General features: G+C 49.0%; 1 protein-coding gene across 3 annotated transcripts in view; it reads right to left on the bottom strand.

Moving 5' to 3' along the window:
- Positions 1-21,790, bottom strand: part of TSEN2 (tRNA splicing endonuclease subunit 2) — a 56,529-nt gene that overhangs the window by 13,506 nt on the left and 21,233 nt on the right. For all 3 annotated transcript variants that reach the window (XM_075550049.1, XM_075550048.1, XM_075550046.1), the window contains exons 6-10: positions 20,985-21,053; positions 12,149-12,199; positions 8,815-8,953; positions 1,898-1,934; positions 899-1,010 (exon numbers count right to left, since the gene is read on the bottom strand). In XM_075550049.1, the coding sequence (XP_075406164.1) occupies positions 899-1,010; positions 1,898-1,934; positions 8,815-8,953; positions 12,149-12,199; positions 20,985-21,053 (408 nt within the window). The remainder of the gene's footprint in view (positions 1-898; positions 1,011-1,897; positions 1,935-8,814; positions 8,954-12,148; positions 12,200-20,984; positions 21,054-21,790) is intronic.

The raw sequence follows: 21,790 nt of genomic DNA, 5'->3' as shown, positions 1-21,790 counted from the left end.
GAGTGCCAGTGAGTCCCTGTGAGGGTGTGAGCCCCTGTGTGAGCTGCTGTGAGTGTGGGTGTGAGCCCCTGTGAGTGTGGGTGTGTGTGAGCCCCTGTGAGGGTGTGTGTGAGCCCCTGTGAGGGTGGGTGTGAGTCCCTGTGAGGGTGGGTGCGAGTCCCTGTGAGTGTGGGTGTGTGTGAGCCTCTGTGAGTGTAGATGGGTGTGAGCCCCTGAGTGTGGGTATGAGTTCCTGTGAGGGTGGGTGGGTGTGAGTCCCTGTGAGTGTGGGTGGGTGTGAGCCCCTGTGAGTGTGGGTATGAGTTCCTGTGAGGGTGGGTGGGTGTGAGCCCCTGTGAGTGTGGGTGGGTGTGAGCCCATGTGAGGGTGGGTGTAAGTCCCTGTGAGTGTGGGTGGGTGTGAGCCCCTGTGAGTGTAGATGGGTGTGAGCCCCTGAGTGTGGGTATGAGTTCCTGTGAGGGTGGGTGGGTGTGAGTCCCTGTGAGTGCAAGTGTGAGCCCCTGTGAGTGTGGGTGGGTGTGAGCCCCTGTGAGGGTGGGTGTGAGCCCCTGTGAGGGTGGGTGTGAGTCCCTGTGAGTGTGGGTGTGAGTCCCTGTGAGGGTGGGTGTGAGCACACAGTGCCTGTATTTGCAATTGCAACAGAGAATGGACAGGGAAGAAACCCAGAGGAGTATCTTCCAAGCTTAATCAAGGAAGGAAACACTCAAGTCTAGCACGAGGCAGGGCAACCTGAATCCAGAGAGAAGGAACGACAAAGACCCCACGGCTTCCAGCACGTCACTGGCAGGGGTGCTATGAACAGTCTACAAATCGCTTTTTCCATCCGGCCACACTTAAAAGCAAAACAAAGCCCCAGCCACTTCAAGAACACAAGGATGCCAAGCCGGTGCTTTGTTACCTTAGAGACGTTAACTGAAACTCGGCTCAGGGCAGCCAGTGACTTCCAGCTGAAAGGTCTGCGGAGAGATCCTTCGAAGCGGTCATCAACTAGCTCAATGATGACGGAGTAGCTGGAAAACGCGGGAAGGGGCGTTTAAAATCAAACAGCCCATTTACACAGACAGCCTATTGGCTCTATCATGCACACACAGAGATAATCACAAGCACACGTAGGGTTGCCACAATCCCCCAGAACAGCCTTGGCAAACTGCGGCTTGCCGGCCACGTGCATGTGGCTCGGAAGTAAAACTGAAAAATTTAAAAGAATATTATTCAGACAATGGTGATTTCATTTGTTTGTCAAACTATATTTCTGGCTCTTGAGTAATTTTTAAGTTGTTGTGAGGGACAGGACTGGCTCTTCCATCTCCACAGCTTGCCGGCCCCTGCCGCAGACAACTACAGATGAAAGAGTAGCGCAAAACTCCCCATTTTCATTATGACGCTCAGGCTGATTTCAGCACTCACGTCAGGAAAGGAACACGCTGAAAGCTACTCCACCGCCCGCTTAGAAGCAAGTGCTCTCAACAGTGAGACAGTGAACAACGCTGCTGCAGGAACCGGCTCCAGGCGGAGACTACAATCCATCCCATGGTGCGGACTCTACCATCTATATAAGGACCCCTGGTGGTGGTGTGGCTGAGGTGCTGGGTGCTAACCATTAGGTCCGGAGTTTAAAGCCAGCAGCTTACTCCACGGGAAAAGATGAGGCGGCTGTCTGCTCGCGCAAAGATTTACCATCTTGGAAAGTCTGAGGAGCAGTTCTAATCTGACCTGCAGGGTCGCTGCGACTCCCTTAGTGTCACTTGGTGGCAGTGGGTCTGTTTTTGTTATCTACAGCAGACACTTTTGATTACTCCAAACAAGCCCACAGGAACACCATATAGACAATAATACTGAAAGCCAGAAACCTCTCCTGTCCTTGGAAGCATTAGTGTATTTAAAAATTACTTCAAACCTGGCATGGTAAAACGGAGGGCCTTTTCGATACAGCACTGCAGAGAAGAAAGAGAAATGAAAATATGGGTAAGGGCTCAAAAATTAAAAGTGGGTATTAATACATTTCCCCTCCAGTTATCTGTATGTGGAGATGGGCAATATGCTCTGTGCTCATTTTTAATATTGAACCTATCCTCCCCTGCCTGCCCCCCACCCCCAAGCAAAATGCAATTAGTACAGTAAACCTTTGCTAGAACTTCAACCCCTACACCCACCAACCAATGAATTCCAAAGTCAAGTACAAGGATTCCTATCTTGCCTCGTGTCTTACATTATCCAGAGTGAGCTTGCGAAGTGTAATTCGGGTAAATGTCTTTCAAATCAACCTAATGAAGTGCGTAGGGTCCTATGCGTCCAAATTAACTCGTGGCGGTGGGTTGGCTTCGTTAGCTTGGTTTTGGTTGGGGTGGTTACCATGGCTGGGTTCTAGGTTAGGTGTTTGTGTTAGTGATGGACAAAATTCATGCTCCTTTTAAAGAAATCCAAAGTCAAAGGGGGGTGGGTGTAGAAATTCCAGAACCACCCTTACGTTATCCCCGTGGGGGTCCGGCTGCCCTGTTGTGGAGGAGGTGAGCAGTCCATGGAGATCCAGGAGAGAGCCTGGGGGAAGGAGCCAGGTGCCTTTACACACATCAGACCAGCTGCCTTGGGGCCCACTCTGACTCAGGGTGAGCTGCAGGCAGCCAGAGCAGAGTGCGCCACAGGGTTTGCAATGGCTGACTTTTCTGATGGGGATCACCAGGCCTTTCTTGTGAGGTGCTTCTGGCTGAGCTGGACCTTCTTTCAGTTAACACCTGCGCAGGCTGGGGAACCCTTTGGCATTGTTAGGTGTCATTGAGTCAGATGTGACCCACAGTGATCCTCTGCACGACAGGACACAACACCTCACTGTCCTGGCCCGACCTCCCCATTGTCCCTGTGCTCGAGCCCATTGTCGCAGCCACGGTGCCCGTCCATCTCATTGAGCGCCTTCCTCTTTTATGCTAGCCCTCCATTTACCAAACATGATGTCCTTCTCCAGGGGCAGGAGAGCCTGACAACGTGTCCAAAGTATGTAAGATGAAGTCTCGCCATCCTTGCCTCCAAGGAGCACACTGGCTGCACTTCCTCCAAGATCGGTCCGTGAGACATTCAAGGTTCTTCTCCAGCACAAGTCAAATGCACCCATTCTTCGGTCTTCCCGTGGCCCTCAACACTCTGTGCAGGGCTGGCTGTTTACCAAGCTGCTCCCTTCCCCTGCTGGGCTGGAGCTGGATGCTGCTTCCTGGGCTGGCTTCTAAGTAGATGAGCGTGGCGTGTCTGGTTCCAGCCAATGCCAAGGGCAGAGGTGCCACATGTCACTTCCACGCTGGCCCTTGATCCTCTAGCAGGCATATCCAGAAGACCCTCAAAGCAGCAAGGGCCCCAGAAGTTCCCTTGCAGGAGGACCTGGTCCCCAGTGGGAGATACCACTTTGGAGTTCACATGAACAAAACACGAAGTTGTTACCTTAAACCCTCGAATGTCTGGAGAATTCCTGCAACTACAGCCAGCATGCCCTAACTAACACACAAATCCATCTGGAGATTTGAGGCGCCTCCTCTGGGAAGAGCCCAGATGGGAGTTGAGGAAAAGCTTTGCTTTCCTTAAGGAATTGAAACATTGCTTCTTTCTAGACTATCAATCCTGGAAGGAATCAAGTTTCTCCCTTTGGTTCTGGGACGCTCAGAGCCAAATGTGCAGCTTGCGTTCAGTGCTGCTGAGGGAGGACCTGGCGGACAAACTGGGACCCTTCACCTAGTCTTGTTTTGCTGGGCTGTTGTCACGGTCACATTTCCTTTTACCTCACCGTGTTCCCCATTTAAATGGCATGTAGGCTCTTTGAGCAAGGAAACGAAGGTAAATAAATTCGCAAACATGCACGCCTCGATTCTGGAGTGCGGTGAAGCGCTCACGGTGCTAGAATGACATTCAAACTCGGGAGGGCTGCTTATCATCCAGTCTCTGCCACTCCTCGCTGTGTGACTTCAGGCAAGTGAGCAACTACTCCGAGCCTCACTTTCCGAGAGGACAACATGAACACATCTGGGAAGGGGAAGCTCTTTTCTAGCTCTGGTGGTGGAATCTGAAGGTCCCGAGATTCAAACCCACATGTTCTGGTAAAGAACGACAAAGCCCCCGGGCCCTTCCTTACACAGAGTGGTTATGAGTCAGCATCAATTCGATGGCAGCGGGGCTGGGTTTAGGATCAAGTTATACGTCTTAACTATTATAATTCGAAAGTAGCTCACACTCATCAAGTCAGGTCATTTCTGATCACTAGCCACCACTCGTCTGGCAATTTGGTGTCCCTTTAAGCCAGCAACTTACTTAAAAATCTTTCCAGATACTGCAAAAAGAGATGGCTAACCTCGAGGTTAGCTGCCCAGTGTGCACCAACAGATCCTCCTCAAAGAGCTTTAACACTGAAGCCAGCAACTGGCCTGGAAGGCACTCAGTGGCCAGAAACCTCAGCAGGGCTACGGGGGGCTTGGTGAGCTGTCCTGCACTGAAGGAGGGAGACCCTGCCTACACCTTCCTCATGCTGATCCTGAGTTGTAGTCTGTTCTTTAATAACCGTACATATGCTCTGTGAGTTGTGATCGCTGCAATGCGATATTGAACCCAGCAGAGAAGTAGGAAGTTCCGCGGGAGGGATGGTCAGAGTTGGTGGAAAAGTTGGAGGGTGGAGAATGGCTGACCTCCAGCTCAAAGGGCTCAATCTTGGGCTGATCTTAATTCACACTACTCCTTGAAGTCGAGTTGAGGCCGACTTAGCAATCCTACAGGGGGCAGAGTAGAATGGCTGAGTTTCTGAAAATGCAACTGTTTATGGCAGTAAGAAGCCCAGGTCTTTCTCGAGGTAATTTACTTAACCCTTTCCAAGTCTCCGTTTTTGTAGCTATAACATGAGGTTGGGCCTACCCTGACAGTGTGAAGATGACGTGAGGCAAAAGAAGACACGCACGTAAGAGCCTGGCTTGCCCATGGAGCTGCACCACCATGCAGACTTTACTGGCCAGTCTGGCTAACGGGGCGATCCAGGTCACCTAGCTTGGCAAGTGTACTGGATCGGAAATCCACATCACTTTCCCCCAAGTACTGCTCCCCGAGTGAAATTTGATAAGATTCATTCGGGGGAAGCACTTCCTTGGTAAGATGAATCTTTCATAAAGGCCCTTTATCCAGAGCCATCGCCTCCCTTAGGAGACACGACTGTTAAAGAGAAACTGTCCTGGGTTTGACATGTGTTGGCAGTTCCAGGGCACATGTGATTAGGCCACTGGCCTTCAACATTAAGAAAATGTATTTTTAAAAACTGGCAAGGCTTTGTGGTCCAAGAACAGGTGGAGCTGAGGAAGCCGATCCTTATACCCCAGGCCAGCATTGTGGGTGAACTCTGGCCAAGCAGGAAATGTGAAGACACTCTTACTATTGTTGCTGGACCAGACTCGCTTGGTGCCTAAGCCAGAGTCCTGGTCTCACATTAATTATACAAACAGCTAGAAATAGATGATATACTTCAGCTGGGGCTAAGGCCTCTAGGGAGTTGTGAAATAAACAATTCATTTCTTCCACTTCTCCCTCCCGTCATATTTATCAATCTACCCAATCAATCTATCCGTGTATCCATCTACCTACCCCTCCCCTCACCTACTTACTTATTTTTCCGTCTACCCATCCATCTATCCTGCTTTAAAGGGCAGATGATATTGAGATCATCATGCATGCGCTCCCTAGTTATCCACAATTGCCGACGGCAGGTTGCAGGGAAAGGGCTGCCCTGGAGTGCCTTCTAAGCATCCGGCGCTGTGCGTACTTTTCGCAGCTAACTTAACGGATGCTGCTGTCCACATGTGTTCCATGATGAGCACACAAAAGCATGGGGAGAGGAGGCGGGTTGGTGGAGGTGATGCTGGCAGTAAGAGGTAGAGCAGGTTCTGCACCCAAAGAGCTCTCTTTCCACGACCCCATGTCCTCTCTTGATGCATCCACAGAGCCTTGTCAACTGGAAGACTGTACTCAGATTTCCCCCACCCCCCCAACACCAACACCAAGTAGCTCTTCTTACAGGATCATGCAAAGAACAGGGCAGGAAGCCAATGAAGGAAAATGAAACGGGCACATCACTTATTTAAGCAATCTGGCCTGTGCTCAACTCAAGTATCTGAAAACCCAGAAAACGAATCTCAAGCGAATCCTGAAGGCCTATGTGGTAACCACAGGGTAGGGTATCTACACCTGAAAATCAGGCTTGGAAGAAAACAAAAGCAACTATTTATCTAGAAGAATAGTCTGCTCTTCATTTGGGGTTGCTCGCTGACCTGAGCAGAAGCTACTGAGCGCTATGGGCTCCTGGGCCAGCAAAAAGCATCAACATAGAATCAGAAGGCTTTGCATACAATCTCAGGGGATTCTAGGTTAAAGACATTCCTTGTGGCCGTTTACAGATTTTAAAGGCTAAATTGATGTTCTTTTGGTATTTCCAAAAGGCTACACACACTTGGAATTATGTGACAGCCTAAAAGAACTTAAGGCGCAAGACTGCTTATGAGGTCTTCTCAAATATCCTGAGATTTGTGTTTGACTTTTTTTTGTGTGTGTTTGACTCTTAAAAACAATTCTGAACAACTCTGAGAAGCAGCTTCACTTGCTCTGTGTAGAGGACTGCATTTCCATGACTTAGGAAGGTCCCCATCCCAGAGCTGGAAGGGATCCCAGAGATGCCCTCTCACTCGGAGGGGATTTTATCCTTTCGGTTCACGTCAAGGATGACGACACCCCAATCTCTACCCCAGGGCTCTCCTGTGCTCCACCTTCTCAGCATCTCCATTTGACTAATTGAATATGTCCAAGGCAAGAAGGCAAACATCTAGGAGCTTCCTTGGTCCCTCTGTTATCCAGAAATCCCATGTAGAAGTCATTAGCAGGCCTGGTAGTCCCATCTCCAAAGCACAGCCAGGCACACACTTCCCACTGGCTACACTGCTAGTCTTTGAAGAAACTATGTTAGTTACATAACCTGTTGTCAATTTAAGACTTAAAAGAGGAGGGGTGGAGTCTAGCCTGTCAACCAGGTCACAGCTGGATGACCACATTTGGAGGCACTATGGTGATAAATAGTTGGCTGGAGGCGGGACACATGGTCACTCTCTGGGAGGCATGCTTGCTGACAAGACACATGGAGTTACGCTAGAGCCCTGGAGCTGAAGGAGCCACGTAGAGACCCCTGCCAGCATGGAGATGCCTCTACCACTATTGGATCCACAAGACTTTCCACTTACTGGCCTGTGATCTTCCTGCATTCAGCACCATTGCATATGTTTTGTGAGTCTGAAGAGGAATTTATAGATTGGTGTAGGGCATATAGGCCAATATCAGACTTATGGGCTTGAGATGGACTGGGCTGTTTCTTGATATTCAATTGCTCTTGTATATAAAGTTCTTTCTTATACACGAGTGTCTATGAATGTTTCTCTGGTCTACCCAGCCTAACACAGAGACAAAACCAGAATGCTGTTGAGAAGCAAGGATGGTGACTTTGGCTCTGTGGCTCTGAACATGCCACTTGGAAAGGCCGAGAGCTAGGAGGGTCACCCTCAATGAGATGGACTGACGAACTAGAATGGCTACTAACCTCCAGGAAGATGATGCAGGAGCAGACGAGGCTCTACTTGGTGATGCCTACAGTGGCCATGAGTCGTAGCCTACTCAACGAACAGCAGCAGCAGCAGCGCACTGCCACTGCCCTGATCCCGGCACCACCAAATTCTGCAAGGACTCCTCCTTCAGCTTACTAACTAGTTTCTCTTAGATGGATTGAACTGTATTCCCACGAAAATAGGTGTTGCAATCCTAATCTTTCAGTGGATGGAATTCTACTTAGAAATATTTGCCTTGTTATGCTACTGAACCCTATCAGCCTAGGGTGTGCTCTAAACCTCCTTTCTCGGAGTGATGTCAAGAACAGCAAAGACTCAGGAGCAGGACCACATGTGCTGGTGAGTTGCGGGCACAGCAAGGTCCCCCTGGGTGGCACCAAGGGTTGACTGTTGAGTGGGAATATGAGTTCACACCGAGGGGCCTTGGAAGAAAGGCCTGGCAATCTACTTCCAAAATTCTGCCATTGACGCTGGATGGCGAAGCCCTACTCTGCAGACGTGGGGTAACCAGGAGTCAGAATCCACCTGCAGGCCAACAATAACACAGTGGAAATTCTAAGAACAGCCCGCCCTCTAGAGCCACACCCTCATCCTGAATTAGGACTCCATGTAGCGGTTGCACTTTGGGCTGCTAATCCAAGGTCACTAACTGGGAAACTCCCAGGCACTGCCATAAAGGTATAGCTTTGGAAACCGGAGGGGCAGTTCTGTTTCATACAACTGTGAGTTGCTACAAGTCTGACTCAATTCCACTGCAGTGAGTTTGAGTTTCTGAGTCTCTCAAATATCTAGAAAATAAATTTCTGTTCTTTAAACCTTCCCACTTCGCTTTCTCTCTCCTTCCGGACCGTTTCCTGGCCCCATCCAATAGCCAGTTATCCTTGTCTTAGGTCATAGGGTATTCCTTCTTAGAAAGGAGCTAGGCAAAAGCACAGATTGAGGGTCCTGGAAGGGTAGTGGGCTACGTGTTGGGCTGTTAACTTCAAGGTCAGCAGTTCAAAACCACCAGCCCCTCTGTGGGAGGAGGATGATGCTTTTTACTCCTGTAAAGATTTAGTCTTGGAAAGCCACAGCGCAGTTCTACCCTGTTCTACAGGGTCACCGTAAATTGAAAGCGACTCAATGGCAGTGAGTTTGAGTTTTTTTAATGTGATGCAAACCGGCCCTCAGGTCCCCTGGGCCATGAGCTACTTACGTAGGTCTGTTCCATACTTGAGTCCCACCTTGGGCACCCAGCCCTTGCTTCGAAAGTAATGGTAGGCCATGTACGTGGTCCTAAAGGAGGGCTGGACCGCAGTGAAAGTGCTCCAGAGCCTCAGTACAGTTAGCGGCTCCTAAAAGGATTCGGGAGGAAAGGTCATTGTAGTACTGTTCACAGCAGCCAAAAGGCAGGCACAGCCTACACGCCCAGCAGTAGAGGCTGTGGGACAAACTGGTCTACACGCCCTAAAGGGAAGCACAGTCCTGATACATGCTACCACATGGATGGAGCCTGCAAACAGTGTGCTGAGTGAAAGCGGCCAGACACAAAAGGACACATATTGTATGATCCCACTTACACAAAGTGGACAAATAGCTAGTCACCAGAACTCACGAGCATCGGTGAAGGCGGCCGGGACAGTTGGGAGAGGCTGGTTGAACCACATAATGAATGCAGCTGAGGCCACTGAATCTGTCCATGCGAGAAAAACGCTCAACTGGCCAATGTTGTTGTTTATACACAAGTTAAAAGAGGAGTTGGTGCTTATTTTTCCACTGATAACTTGGTCAGAGAATCAATCCATGGGTATAGTGGGTGTGGTGAGGCAACAGGGAATAAAACGAGCATGGTTCCGGAGGGGAGAGATCTCACTGGACCAGCTGGCCAGGCACTAGCCAGCATGGCAGTCAGGGGGGCCGTACCAAGATGACGAGCAGAAGCCTGATTTACATACTCAATTTCAAAGAAAAGAAGGTAAAATATGCCAATGGTTTGGGATATGCTGAGTTATATGAAATATGTAATAAATTAAATTTCACCTGCCTTTAAACAAATCTCTGTAATGTGCCTACATGAAAATGTACACTGACACACGTGACTTCCCTTTTACCAAGGGTACCCCTCTTGGATACCTCTGCGTGAGGAATGAGCTATGAAAGAACGTAACATGTGTGGGTGGGGAAGAGTGGTGGGGAAGGGTACTGGTGCAGGTGGGTGCTGGCAGGCTGGGGAAGACCGGCCTGGCAGAGGCACTGGCCCTGTCAGTGAGGGTCAGGGCGCTCAGTGTAAGCAGTCCCCTCCAGCTCAAGGGCAGCATGCTGCAGTCTTCAGACCCCAGGGAGTAGTTACCAGGGTCAGCCATGCTCCGGAAAGCCCTCACTAATTCTGCAGAACTGCTGCACCACAACTCCACAAATGCGGCATTGTGTTTTCTGCTTAGACAACCCATCACTTGAGCGACTTCAACATTGTCACATTCCTCCTGGGTGATGCAGGACTCAAGCTGCCAACCGAAAGCCTGGCGAAAAGCCTTTCACCCCTGGCGGGCTCTGCCTGCCCCCAGGAGTCACACGGCAGCTTGGCTACGCCCCTAAGTCCAGATACGATGGAAGAGCTGGGGCGGCCGACATTCTGATGTGGCAGCATATACATTGAAAAAAAAAAAGGCAAGACAAAATAACAAGATGTAGGTACATTTGGAAAAATCATTTGTTCCATTTCAATGCTTAGAAAAATAGTGTTCCTTCAGAATTCAGTCGCTCCGGAATTGCTTCGCTTGGCGCAATGTCCATTTTCAACACCCTAAGCATGATTTGGAGTGGTTTGTCCTTTGCAATTGCTTCTTAGGTGGAGATTCAAGGCATGTGTGGATTTTCCAAATCCCACTGCAAGTAACACTCAACTCCAACAGGCAACTGTCTCCTAGAAAATTCTGGCTACATTTCTAGTATGGACAGCCCAATGTTTTTTCAGACGCTGGGGTATCTATGTAGTAAGTGGAAGGTTTCCAGAATGTTCTGACAAGTTCCAGCTACGGCCCAGGAGAGGAGGCAGGGTAGGGCTCTGCATGACCATCACCTGGGAAAATGAGTCACCGTCGCACACATGCCCATTCCCAAACCACTAGACTACTTGGGAAAAGATGACTACTTGGAATAGGATGGATGGCAAACTGACATTCACCAAGAACAGGATAAAAGATACTCTCGCTTCTATTTGGGGTTCGGTTCGCTTTTCACTCTTGAGCTGTATTACAATGATGTTGAATTGCTATCTATTTACACAGTTCAAAACGCAAAAAGCACAGAAGTACAAAGTGAGCAGTTTTCCTCCCGTCTGTGTGGCCCCCGCCTTACAGTTCCTCTACTCGGAGGCAAGCAATGGAACCAGTTCCCCCTGTGAAAGAAAGCAGGCTGCAGAACAAACCACGGCCTTCAGAACACGCACGGGCTCACCTCGAAAGCACAGAGACCAGCAGATTGCAAAAGGGAACTGGTATGATTTCACTAATGTGAGATACCTAGAACAGGCTAGGGACGGCGGTAAAGGCTTAATAGCGGTTTAGGTAAGGTCAAGATTTTGTTTTTAGGGGGATAAATAACTGGCCTCTGAGGGGTATGATTGTTTTACTGACTTGTACAACTGAAAAATATCAAATTGGAAAATGTCGTGTCCTCTGTATATTTAGCACAATAACTATTTTAAAACCACATTAAAGAGAAAATGCACAGCCTTTGTGGTAACACTGACTTAGGTTCAAACACTACTTTCTACCCACACTAACTGTGACTGTGACTGTGAGTGGGCTAACGCATTTCCGTGAGCCTCCTTCCAGGTGACCGGCAGGGTGGGAGGCCCTGCATGTGAAGTGCTGACTGTGGTGGTCAGGGAGCACGGGCAGCTCTGTTTCCACTTTTTTTCTGACGCAGACTTCGTCATCACGAGACATGACGCTGCTCTTCTCTCTGTCTCCAGGAATGACATTCAATCTAAAAGGATAACAGCTGGCTTTTGCCTTGAACAGGCTCAGTGTAAGGTCTAACATTTGGAAGTGTATGCAACGATCTCAATTCCTATCTTATGCAGAAGCAATGGCCTTTGTATTCGAGCATATGAGAATGAGTACTACATGACTTTCTAAATTAGACAGAACACAAACACCTGCCGTTTCACCTTCTTCATCTGTACAGTCAGGGACATTCAGCTCTGCCCACCTGTTGTTCCACTGTCACCCTAACCCCCTCCCACAGCCCTCCACCACAACGCTGCTGTCTGTAATCGAATAAATAAGTGGGTGGTGGCTAAAGAAAACAGCTCACAAAATAATAATAATTTACGAATGATGAAGGGTTTGTGAGGGGAGGGGAGTGGGGAGGGAGGGGGAAAATGAGCAGCAGATATTAAGGGCTGAAGTAGAAGGCAAATGTTTTGAGAATGATGATGGCAACAAATGTACATATGTTCTTGACACAATGGATGGATGTATGGATTGTGATAAGAATTGTTCGAGCCCCCAATGAAATGATTTTAAAAAAAGAAAACAGCTCACCTTCTCATAATAAACATTTAGACAGCCCAGAGCATAGACCAGGAAGAACGCCTAAACACAAAGGAGAAAATACTCATTAGCAAAATAATTCCTCATGAAATTATTTTACAGATACTTTCCTCCTCCTGAACATCATGAAAATGGTCACTTACTTTTTTAATATTGTTCACTCAAATTTTATTTAAAAAAGAGAGAACATATGAATGTCACAAACTGGTTTATTACCGACTCCCCCCCAACTGTGGACTCAGTCTGACTCACAGCGACCCTATGTAGGGTTTCCAAGGTTGTAAATCCTGATGGGAACAGAGAGCCTCCGCTTGCTCCTTCAGTGCCTGCTGGTAGCTTTGAACCACCGACTCCACGGTTACCAGTCCACCATTTACCAGACAGTACCACTAGGCTTCCACAAACCGACTTACATCAGTAAAAACCAAAATCTTGTGTATATTTTCCACACTGAATTTCTTTCCTTAAAAGGACACATTACTTAGCTGAAGACGCATGTAAACATCTAAGATAACAAAAGGTTTTGCTCCCTGGATCTTCATTTGTAAAATTGAGTAACCATGTTCACTTGGGGAATCTCTAGCTATTGATCTGTGAAGGAGAGCAGGGTGGATTTTGCTTCATCAGAAATTCGAGTTGCTCAGCCATCCCTGCTGCAAAGTGACTTTTTATTAAGAAGCCACGTCTGAGCGCTGGAGTCCCTTCAAGTCCACCCAGAGGCACCTTGGGAGAAAGGCTTGGGGGTCTGTCTGCACTGGAAGCCGTAAAGCACACAGCCCTACTCTCCGCCCATGGGGCTGGCATGGGAGAAGAGCCCACTCCACGCCAACTGTTTGATCTCCACACAGTTTACCTGTCTGGGGGAAGCACAGGGGTTGGCAAAGAAAGCTGGCCCTAGTTCAGTAAAATCATCACACCTAAATAGAAATAAAAAATAAGCGCCACACACCAAATACTCTCGTGCTCTTTATGTGCGTGTCTGGGGTGTGCAGGGTCGATGCATACACCCTTACACACTGGAGTGGCCAGCTGGTAGCTACTAAATGGGGCTACTTTTCTTTAAAGATGAGAGTTATAGGTTGGGTTTAGAACAGCAAGAATGCAGATAAACATTCTGCTTCTGCTGACACATGTGTGCTCTTGGCACAGGGTGGAACGAGAAGTGTAGCTGCTTCCCCTTTCCCGGGTCCGCAGGCTTCTCGGGACACAGCGGACACTTCCTCCTCCGGCTCGGCCCTCCCTCCCAAGGCCAGCACGCAGAGGACAGAGCACAGAGGAGCTAAGCCCGAGTAAGCTCGCCCAGTAGCTCACAGGCCCTGCTAAGGAAACACCTTAGTAACTCCTCAGGACTGCCCCAGGCCACCCCGCTGTCTTCTTCTGCCTGGCAAGCAGATGATTTTCTTTAGAGCAGCGGCTCTCAGCGTGTGGTATGGGGAACCCTGGGGGCTCCCAAATTCCCATCAGGAGGTCTCAAAGTCAAAGGTATTTTCCGAATACTGTGTCATTTGCTTCTCATGCTCAGCTGTGAGGCAGAATGCAGGAGCAGCCATGGAAATCCAGCCGACTTGCAAACATGAAAACCAGTGCCTCTTCTCACTGAGTTTCACTTAGAAAACTACAGGTGTTTCCCAAAAAAGTATTATTTCTATTGCAAGTGAATTAATAAATCTTTCACACCCTTTTCTTTTAACATGTAATTTGATAAACATCAACCGAGACGACTGTATCAAAATGTTCTTTGGGGTCCTCAATATTTAAGTCTTAAAGGATCCTCAGACCAAGATGCTTAAGACCCACCACTTCAAATGTAAACCTAGAGCTCCTCTGCTGATGGAGACAGCTAGGTGCTTGTCCCACCCTGCCGCTGGTCATGCCCTGGCCGCCTCCCGCCTCTCCACAGCAGCCCAGGGCATCTTCGTGACACAGGGAGAGCACGCTGCGCCCTGGCTTCTCGTTGCTGGCACCTTCCAGTTGGCTCCAATGCCCCTCTGCATAGCCGACAGACAAGCTGCCCGGTCCTGCATCCTCTTCACGGTCAGTGATGTGTTTGCTTCTACTGACGTGGCTGCTGTTATTAATCCAGCTCCCTGAAGGTTTCTCTCATATGGAACCGGCCCTCTAGCTGACTCGATGTCTTGTAGTGACTGCTCTTTTCTAAGGAGGGGCCCAGAGTAAGGTGGCTGAAGTGTCTTCATCCTTGCTTCTGCGGATACGCCTGTGAAAGCCGTCCTGCTTGCAGCCCTCCAAAGCGCTTTTCCTGCGCTCAGAACAGAGATCAGATCGCTTGCCAGGCTGTGGAGCCCCTGTGGGATGCTGCCGCCACTCTTTCTAGCTGTCATGGCTCCACTTCCATCCCCAGGACACCACGCCCATTCTGTTCCTTCCCTGCCCTCTGCGTGGCTCTCGACTTCCACAATACTTGGTGCAGGCCCAAAGACTACTTCTCAGAGAGGTCTTCTTGACTGTTGACACGAGTCCCTACCCTGGTTATCTTCTTCACAGCCCTTACTGTGGTCTGAGAAGACCTACTTACTTGTGTGTCTCTCACTAGAAAGCACTCTACGAGAGCAGAAACTCTGCCTAGGAGAGGCTCTTGCACATAGCAAGTTCAGAGACAGAATTGTGTCCACGCCTCTCTGCCCCCAAATATGTATTGAAGCCCTGGTGGACGTACCTGTGACTGTGAGTGACCCTGCTTGGAAAGAGGGGGTTTCTCCTGCATCATCCTGAGCTCTGTAATTCGGATGGTCCCCAAACCTAATCCCTTTTGAGCCGTGAAAAGAGCAGCACACACAGAGACAGACAGAGAAGCCGGATAACGAGAGATTACTTTAAGTCTGGGGTGCCATAGGGCAAGATATGACAAAATAACGAGGTATAAATTACCAAGGGCATATGAGGGAGGGGGGAAAGGGGAGGGAGAGGGGGAAAAAAAGAGGACCTGATGCAAGGGGCTTAAGTGGAGAGCAAATGCCTTGAGAATGATTGGGGCAGGGAATGTATGGATGTGCTTTATACAATTGATGTATGTATATGTATGGATTGTGGTAAGAGTTGTTGGAGTCCCTAATAAAATGTAAAAGAAGAAAAGAGAAAAAAATGATTAGGGCAAAGACTGTACAGATGTGCTTTATACAATTGATGTATGTATATGTATGAACTGTGAAAAAAATTGTATCAGCCCCAATAAATTGTTAAAAAAAAAAAAAAAGAAATAAAGCGCAATAAAGAAAAAAAAAAAAGAGGACCTGATGCAAAGGGCTTAAGTGGAGAGCAAATGCTTTGAGAATGATTGGGGCAGGGAATGTGCAGATGTGCTTTATACAATTGATGTATGTATATGTATGGATTGTGATAAGAGTTGTATGAGTCCCTAATAAAATGTAAAAAAAGAAAAGAGGAGAAAAAAAAAGAAAATGATTAGGGCAAAGAATGTACAGATATGCTTTATACAATTGATGTATGTATATGTATGGACTGTGATAGGAGTTGTATGAGCCCCTAATAAATTGTTTAAAAAAAAAAAAAAGTCTGGGGTGCCAAAGATTGCTGGCCACCGTCTGAAGCTGAAACAGACACAGAGCGATTCCCTTAGAACTACACCACCTGCATCTGGACGTCTAGTAACCTGAATGATGAGAACAGAAGTGTCTTTCTTTCAGGTTATCCACTAGTGGTGCTTCTGTTATAGCAGCTCTAGGCACCTAGGACGGTGGGAGCTCAGATCTTGTGTGAGGAAAATGACGGAGCGTTCCTGCATCCTACCCTGGGTTTGGGTCCGAATGCTTTCGCTGCCCTAGAGCAGTCATTTCTCTCACAGAGGACACGTCCCGCCTTGTTTCTCCTCTCAGCTACTGCGGCAGTCCTGCCCAGTCTTACAATCTTACTTTCATCGAATACTTATTAAGACAGTGTACACCTACCTACTCCTCACGTCAGGGCACAACCCTGACTCGCACTTAACACCGACTTCGCATGACGACCTGGTCTTTGGAGACCAGACACTGTCGACAAGTGGCGTGGGTGCACCACACTTTCCAGGCAGATGGCAGACAGGACCGTCTTCCCGAGAGGGAGGTGGAACACCAGTTTCCTCTCGCACGAGCAAGCCTTCTCGTCCTTTCATTTTCTAAGCTTGCGCTTCTTGGTTTGGGCGGTGCAGAGCACAGAATGAACTTTTGAGACGGGACAGACTTGGCTGCGAAGCGTCACCACTGGCCACTGTGATTAGCTCCAGGTGAGTCCACCCCTAGCCTCATATGGCGCACTCATGACGCCAGAAGGAAACGCTGCCTAGTCCCAGGCTGCCCCCATCACTGGCTGCAGACTGCAGCCCTCCTGACCCATTGGGTTCCGCTGGCTGAGGAGAGGGTGCTGGGCCTTTCTTTCCAGTCTCCGTCTGGAGAGGCTCTGCTGATGCCAAGCTGGCGATGAAGCCAGTACAGTTGGTTTCTACTCAGACTACAGGGCAAGGTAGGACTCAGCCGTAGAGTTTCCTAGGCTATAATTTAAAAAAACAACACAACAACTTTCCAAACCATTTTGTTAGGAGCTAATCCAGACGTCATGGCAGTCCCTAGTTCAGTCCTATCAAGTGGTGTTGGCCAATCACTGCCACAATCACTTTCGACTGTATCTTGCCAGGAGCAGCCAGCCAGGGCACTTCTCCTGCACAGCGGCTGGGCCTTCCAGCCACCGACCTTTCAGAGAGGAGTGGAGGCTGACTCACTCGCCGCAAAACCAGGGTCCCGTTGACATCAAGGCGATGTACAAATCTCTCCTTGTAGGCAGGGGCTGCTCAGGAGTCTTGGCTGGGAACTGAGCCCAGCTCTTGTGCTGGGAAGGCAAGAATTCTAACACTGACCCACAGAAGACGCACTCTCTGTAAGCTAGGGCCTGGTCGACTTTTGGATCAGTTACCTTGCCAGCAGAGGGCCGCTTTGGGACTTTACACGCGTACGGGCCTCCTGTATAAAATGGGGATGGGCGTGCCTTCATAGCTACTTTGAAGATTTAATGAGATCAGCTATGCAAGGCACTTAGACGCTCAATGAACTTTCTTTTCCCTCTCTGCTAAGGATCGTTTAGCCAGTGCAGCCGGGAAGAGGTCAGCCCTTGCCCGGCAAGAGAATCCTTCTTGCTATCTGAACTGATCAATGTTTTTCCACTATCAGCAAACACACACTTCCCCCACAGAAGGAAACCAATGCCTCATTTGGTTTTCCCCCCTGGTTAAAGTGATGGCGGTTTTTAAGAAGCCCTGCAAAGCACTGTTAAGCATCTAGACACTGAGTTGGCTTTATTTGGAACTAATCAGCAGCAGATGGAGCAGGAGGCCGTGGAGGCGGACGCTGATGCACTCTGAGACTTCCCGTGTGAGATGCTACTTTTGGAGCCCCAGTGAGGAGGAGGAAGGGCTGAATGATGGTGTTTGACGGCAGAGCTCTCAAGCTCCTCGGAGACCACAGCATCGCGGAGGAAACGGAGGTATCGAACAGCGGAGCACAGGCCACCGCCTGAAACCGATAGCACAAAGTCAGAGCACACCCTGTTTACAACGGGGCTGGCTTGTCGTTTACGTGGAGGATGGCATCTTGTAAACCTGAATTATAGCCCCAGCTGCGAGCCGGAGCTTTCTTAAGTGTTCCAGTCACATTGGGTAAAGGCCGCTGTGCTCTCCAAGCAGAGGAGGATTTAGGTGATTGGTTACTAACTGCAAGAGGAGCTGTAACGGAAAGGTTTGAATTCACCCAGAGGAGACTTGCAGGAAAGGCCTGGTGATCAGCCAAAAGGTCACCGCCTTGAAAACCCCATGAGCCGTTCAGACAGACATGGGTCACCAAGAGCCAGCATCACATGGAAAACAACTGGTTTGGTTTATTTACAGTGTCTTTTCTGACCAGGGATCACATTTGGAGGGAGCACATCCAGGTGCTACCAGGGCGAGAACGAAGGCGTGTGTGAGGAACAGGCGAGGCACTGTCTACACCCTGCTGCTTGGTCCGACCCACAGTGACTCTGCGTACAACGGAACGAAACGCTGCCCGGTCCTGCACCACCCTCACGACTGGTCCTGTGCGTAAGCTCCTTGTTATAGCCACTGTGTCAATCCAGCTCCTTAAGGACCCCTCTCTTTTCTGCTGCCCTTTCAAGATGTCCAATAGCTTTACCAGTAAATAATGATCAATGGCAAAACTAGCAGGCACTCACCTGTATTGAGCATTTTCTGTGCATCAGACACAGAGCTGAGCTACAGGCCTGATGATCTCATTTAATTTCCCCACCGTCCCACTAACAAGGTGTCCTATCAGCTCCGCTCTACAGAGACCGCGGAGGTCCAAGGGAGGTTGCTGAGGTGGGAGTGTCTTCCAACACGGAGCTACGGATAGGTGCTGCTGACAGGTGTTGGGAATGTGGCTGCTACAACTGAGGAGCGTAACTTTCAGTATGATTTCCTTTGAACTAGCTTAAAGGCAAATGTAAATAGCTCCACATAGCTAGAGGCCACCGCATATGACAATGTAGACTAAGCAGTCTGATCTGAAGAAGAGAATCATTCCAAATGGCTTTCCCTTTTCTGGGGCCTAGCCTGTGTACTGGCCGCCTCTCTGCAAAGGTAGCAAGCACTGAGCAGGAGACCGAGAGCCTAAGGAGACACGGCTCCTCTTCTGTGGGCACAGCCAGCCACAGCAAGCACTTCTGGAGACCGACATAAACATCCAAGTCTGGGGGGCTGCCGCAGGAGCCGCCAGAGGCAGATGGCTCCTGGAGAAGAGGCACTCCTAGAGCAGTCCCCAGGGGCAGCGGGCAGCACACCACGTGCAGCAACCCAAACAGACCCAGCGGCTGTCGAGTCCACTCCTACAGGTGGCCACCCATGCGCTCCCTCCGGCTTTTAAGGGCTGAGGTTGTGGAAGCAAATCACTGGGCTTGTCTTCCAAATGCCTCCAGGGTGGGTGTCAACTACAAACCTTCTGCTCAGTGACTGAGCATTTCACCTGTTTGTGCCACCTGAGGCCTCCCAGGATATTGCCAAAGCGAGGATGCAGCGTGTGACCTCTGCTGCTGAGGTCCCATGAGACAGACCAGAACTGCCCCGAAGAGTTCCTGGGGCTGCCAATCTTTTTTTTTTGGTTGTTGCTGTTTTTTGAATCGTTTTACTAGGGGCTTATCCAACTCCTATCACAATGCATACATACATCGATTGTGTCAAGCACATCTGTGCATTCATTGCCTTCCTCATTCTCCAAACATTGCCAATCTTTACCAACGCAGACAGCCTCATCTTCATCCCGCTGAACAGCTGGTGGATTTGAGCTGCAAACCTTTCAGTTAGCGGCCCAACTCTTAAACTGTTGTGCCACCAGGTCTCTTGCATTATGAGAACATATACTCTTAGTGGTTTTGAAAAAGGAACTACCTAGAACCCACCTACTTAACATCAGAAGTCACTACATGACTTGGATCACAGCTCATTAAAGATGGGTGAGTCTGACTACATTAACAGTCACTGACTGTAATTAAAATGAGCTGTATCTCTAGTATCTGGGGTCTTAAAGACGTGAAAATAAACAAGCAGTCATCTAGTTGAGAAGCAACAAAGCCCACAAGGAAGAAGCATACCAGCTTGTGTGATCACGAGGTGTTCATAGGATCAGGTATCAGGCATCAAAGAACAAAAAATTCTATCAGTGTGAATGAGAGAGAGTGCAGATTGGGGACTCAAAGTCCATCTGTAGGCAACTGGACATCCCCTTACAGAAGGGTCACAGGGAGGAGACGAGCCAGTCAGGGTGCAGGGTAGCAACAATGAAACATACAACTTTCCTCTAGTTCTTAAATGCTTCCCCCCCCCACCCCTTCATGATTCCAATTCTACCTTACAAATCTGGCTAGACCAGAGGATGTACACTGGAACAGATAAGAGCTCGCAAGACAGGGGATCCAGGACAGATCACTCCATCAGGACCAGTGGTGAGAGTAGTGATTCCAGGAGAGTAGTGGGAAAGTGGGGGAGAAAGGGGGTACTGATCAAAGGATCTATATATAACCCCCTCCCTGGGGAATGGACAACAGAAAAGTGGGTGAAGGGAGACATCAGACAGTGTAAGACATGACAAAATAATAAATTATCAATGGTTTGTAGGGGAGGAGGAGGAGCTGACATCATGGGCTCAAGTAGAAAGAAAATGTTCTGAGAATGACATTGGCAACAAACATGCTTGACACACTGGATGTATGGACTGGGATGAGATGTATGATCCCCCAATAAAACAATTAAAAAGAGCAGCTCTATCTCAATAAGGAGCCCTGGTGGTACGACGGGCTACGAATTTAGCTATTAATCACAAGGTAGGTGGTTCAAGCCCACCAGCCACTCAGTGTGCTATACAGCGGTTAGGAGGCATCATCTACTCAACAACAATGGGTTTGATTTGATTTATAGCGCAATAAAACAGGTATCAAAACGAGGCCAAACAAGCCGCTGACGAAAGCTTGTTGTTGGGCGGCGCCAGGTTGGTCTCGTTTCATCCATGGCTTAAGTGAATCTGAAATCTTGATGTAAGCAGTGCTTAGATGAACGTCTCCAATCCTCTGTGCACTCGTGATACAGGGAAATCTTCCCGCTGTCTGTTAGGCTATATAAACAAACCTCTTCGAGCCAACAAGATAAAGGAGGGAGTGAATTTCAGGCAGGTTGTCTTGGCAGCCCCTATGGTGACTTCAATACCGCACCCCCCAGACTGTGGGTTCATCTATACGGTGCTGCCCCGGTCCCCGAGGCCCCAGAGACCAACAGCTGTTGGTCACCAGGATGAACACTTACCTCTTCCAGGCTGAGCTGCAAATACTCAAAGGTCCTGAATGGGTTTCTCCTGCATAGGAGTCTCTTTGTCTGCACCGACCAAAGAGAAGGAAACAACCAATCAGAACAAATGGAGACACTATAGGTCCTACAGAAGAGATGGCAAAAGCTATTCTGCTCATTTCTACCCACGAACTGTTCTAGCGTTAGACCATTTTGTTGGTCAATTTTTGTCGTTGTTGGTCAGCTTTATGTTTGTTGCTTCTTTTTTTCAGTCACTGACAACTCACAAGCATAAAACATTCTGGATAAGGCGTCGTAAGTCTCACTCTAAGGGCTACATGATAAAATTTCACATACTACTTAACCAGTAGACTGCTTCTGGTTTTTCTATACAGACAGTTCCACGGTGGCTCTTCCTCCACCTCCCAGCTATCAGAGTACTGCACTGTGACGGCTTGCATGATACTCTGACGCGGAGAGCAGTGCAAGTAGGAATTCATATGTCCACAGAGTTCTCTACTGTGGGCCCATTGCAGCAGCGCTTCCAGACCGAAAGAGACTAGAAAGACCTAGAAATCTACTTCCACATATTAGCCAGTGAAACCCCAACGGATCCCAACAGAACCTTGTCTGAAGGTGCTGGAAGGGGAACCACCAGGTGGCGAGGCGCTCAGTGCAGCGTGCACAGCAGCAGGCTCCAGCCGGACATGACGGTGAGGCCAGCACCTACAAGGCCATCACCTGTCTCTACAGAAACACAGCAGCGCTCACTGTTTCTCTCCCGACGATTCCCCTACAGGACACCTTTCCCCATGGGCACACTC

This window comes from Tenrec ecaudatus, chromosome 5 (assembly GCF_050624435.1).
Source record: "Tenrec ecaudatus isolate mTenEca1 chromosome 5, mTenEca1.hap1, whole genome shotgun sequence".
Taxonomy (NCBI): domain Eukaryota; kingdom Metazoa; phylum Chordata; class Mammalia; order Afrosoricida; family Tenrecidae; genus Tenrec; species Tenrec ecaudatus.
The sequence above is the reverse complement of the archived record's forward strand: the minus strand, read 5'-3'. Positions and strand labels throughout refer to the sequence as shown.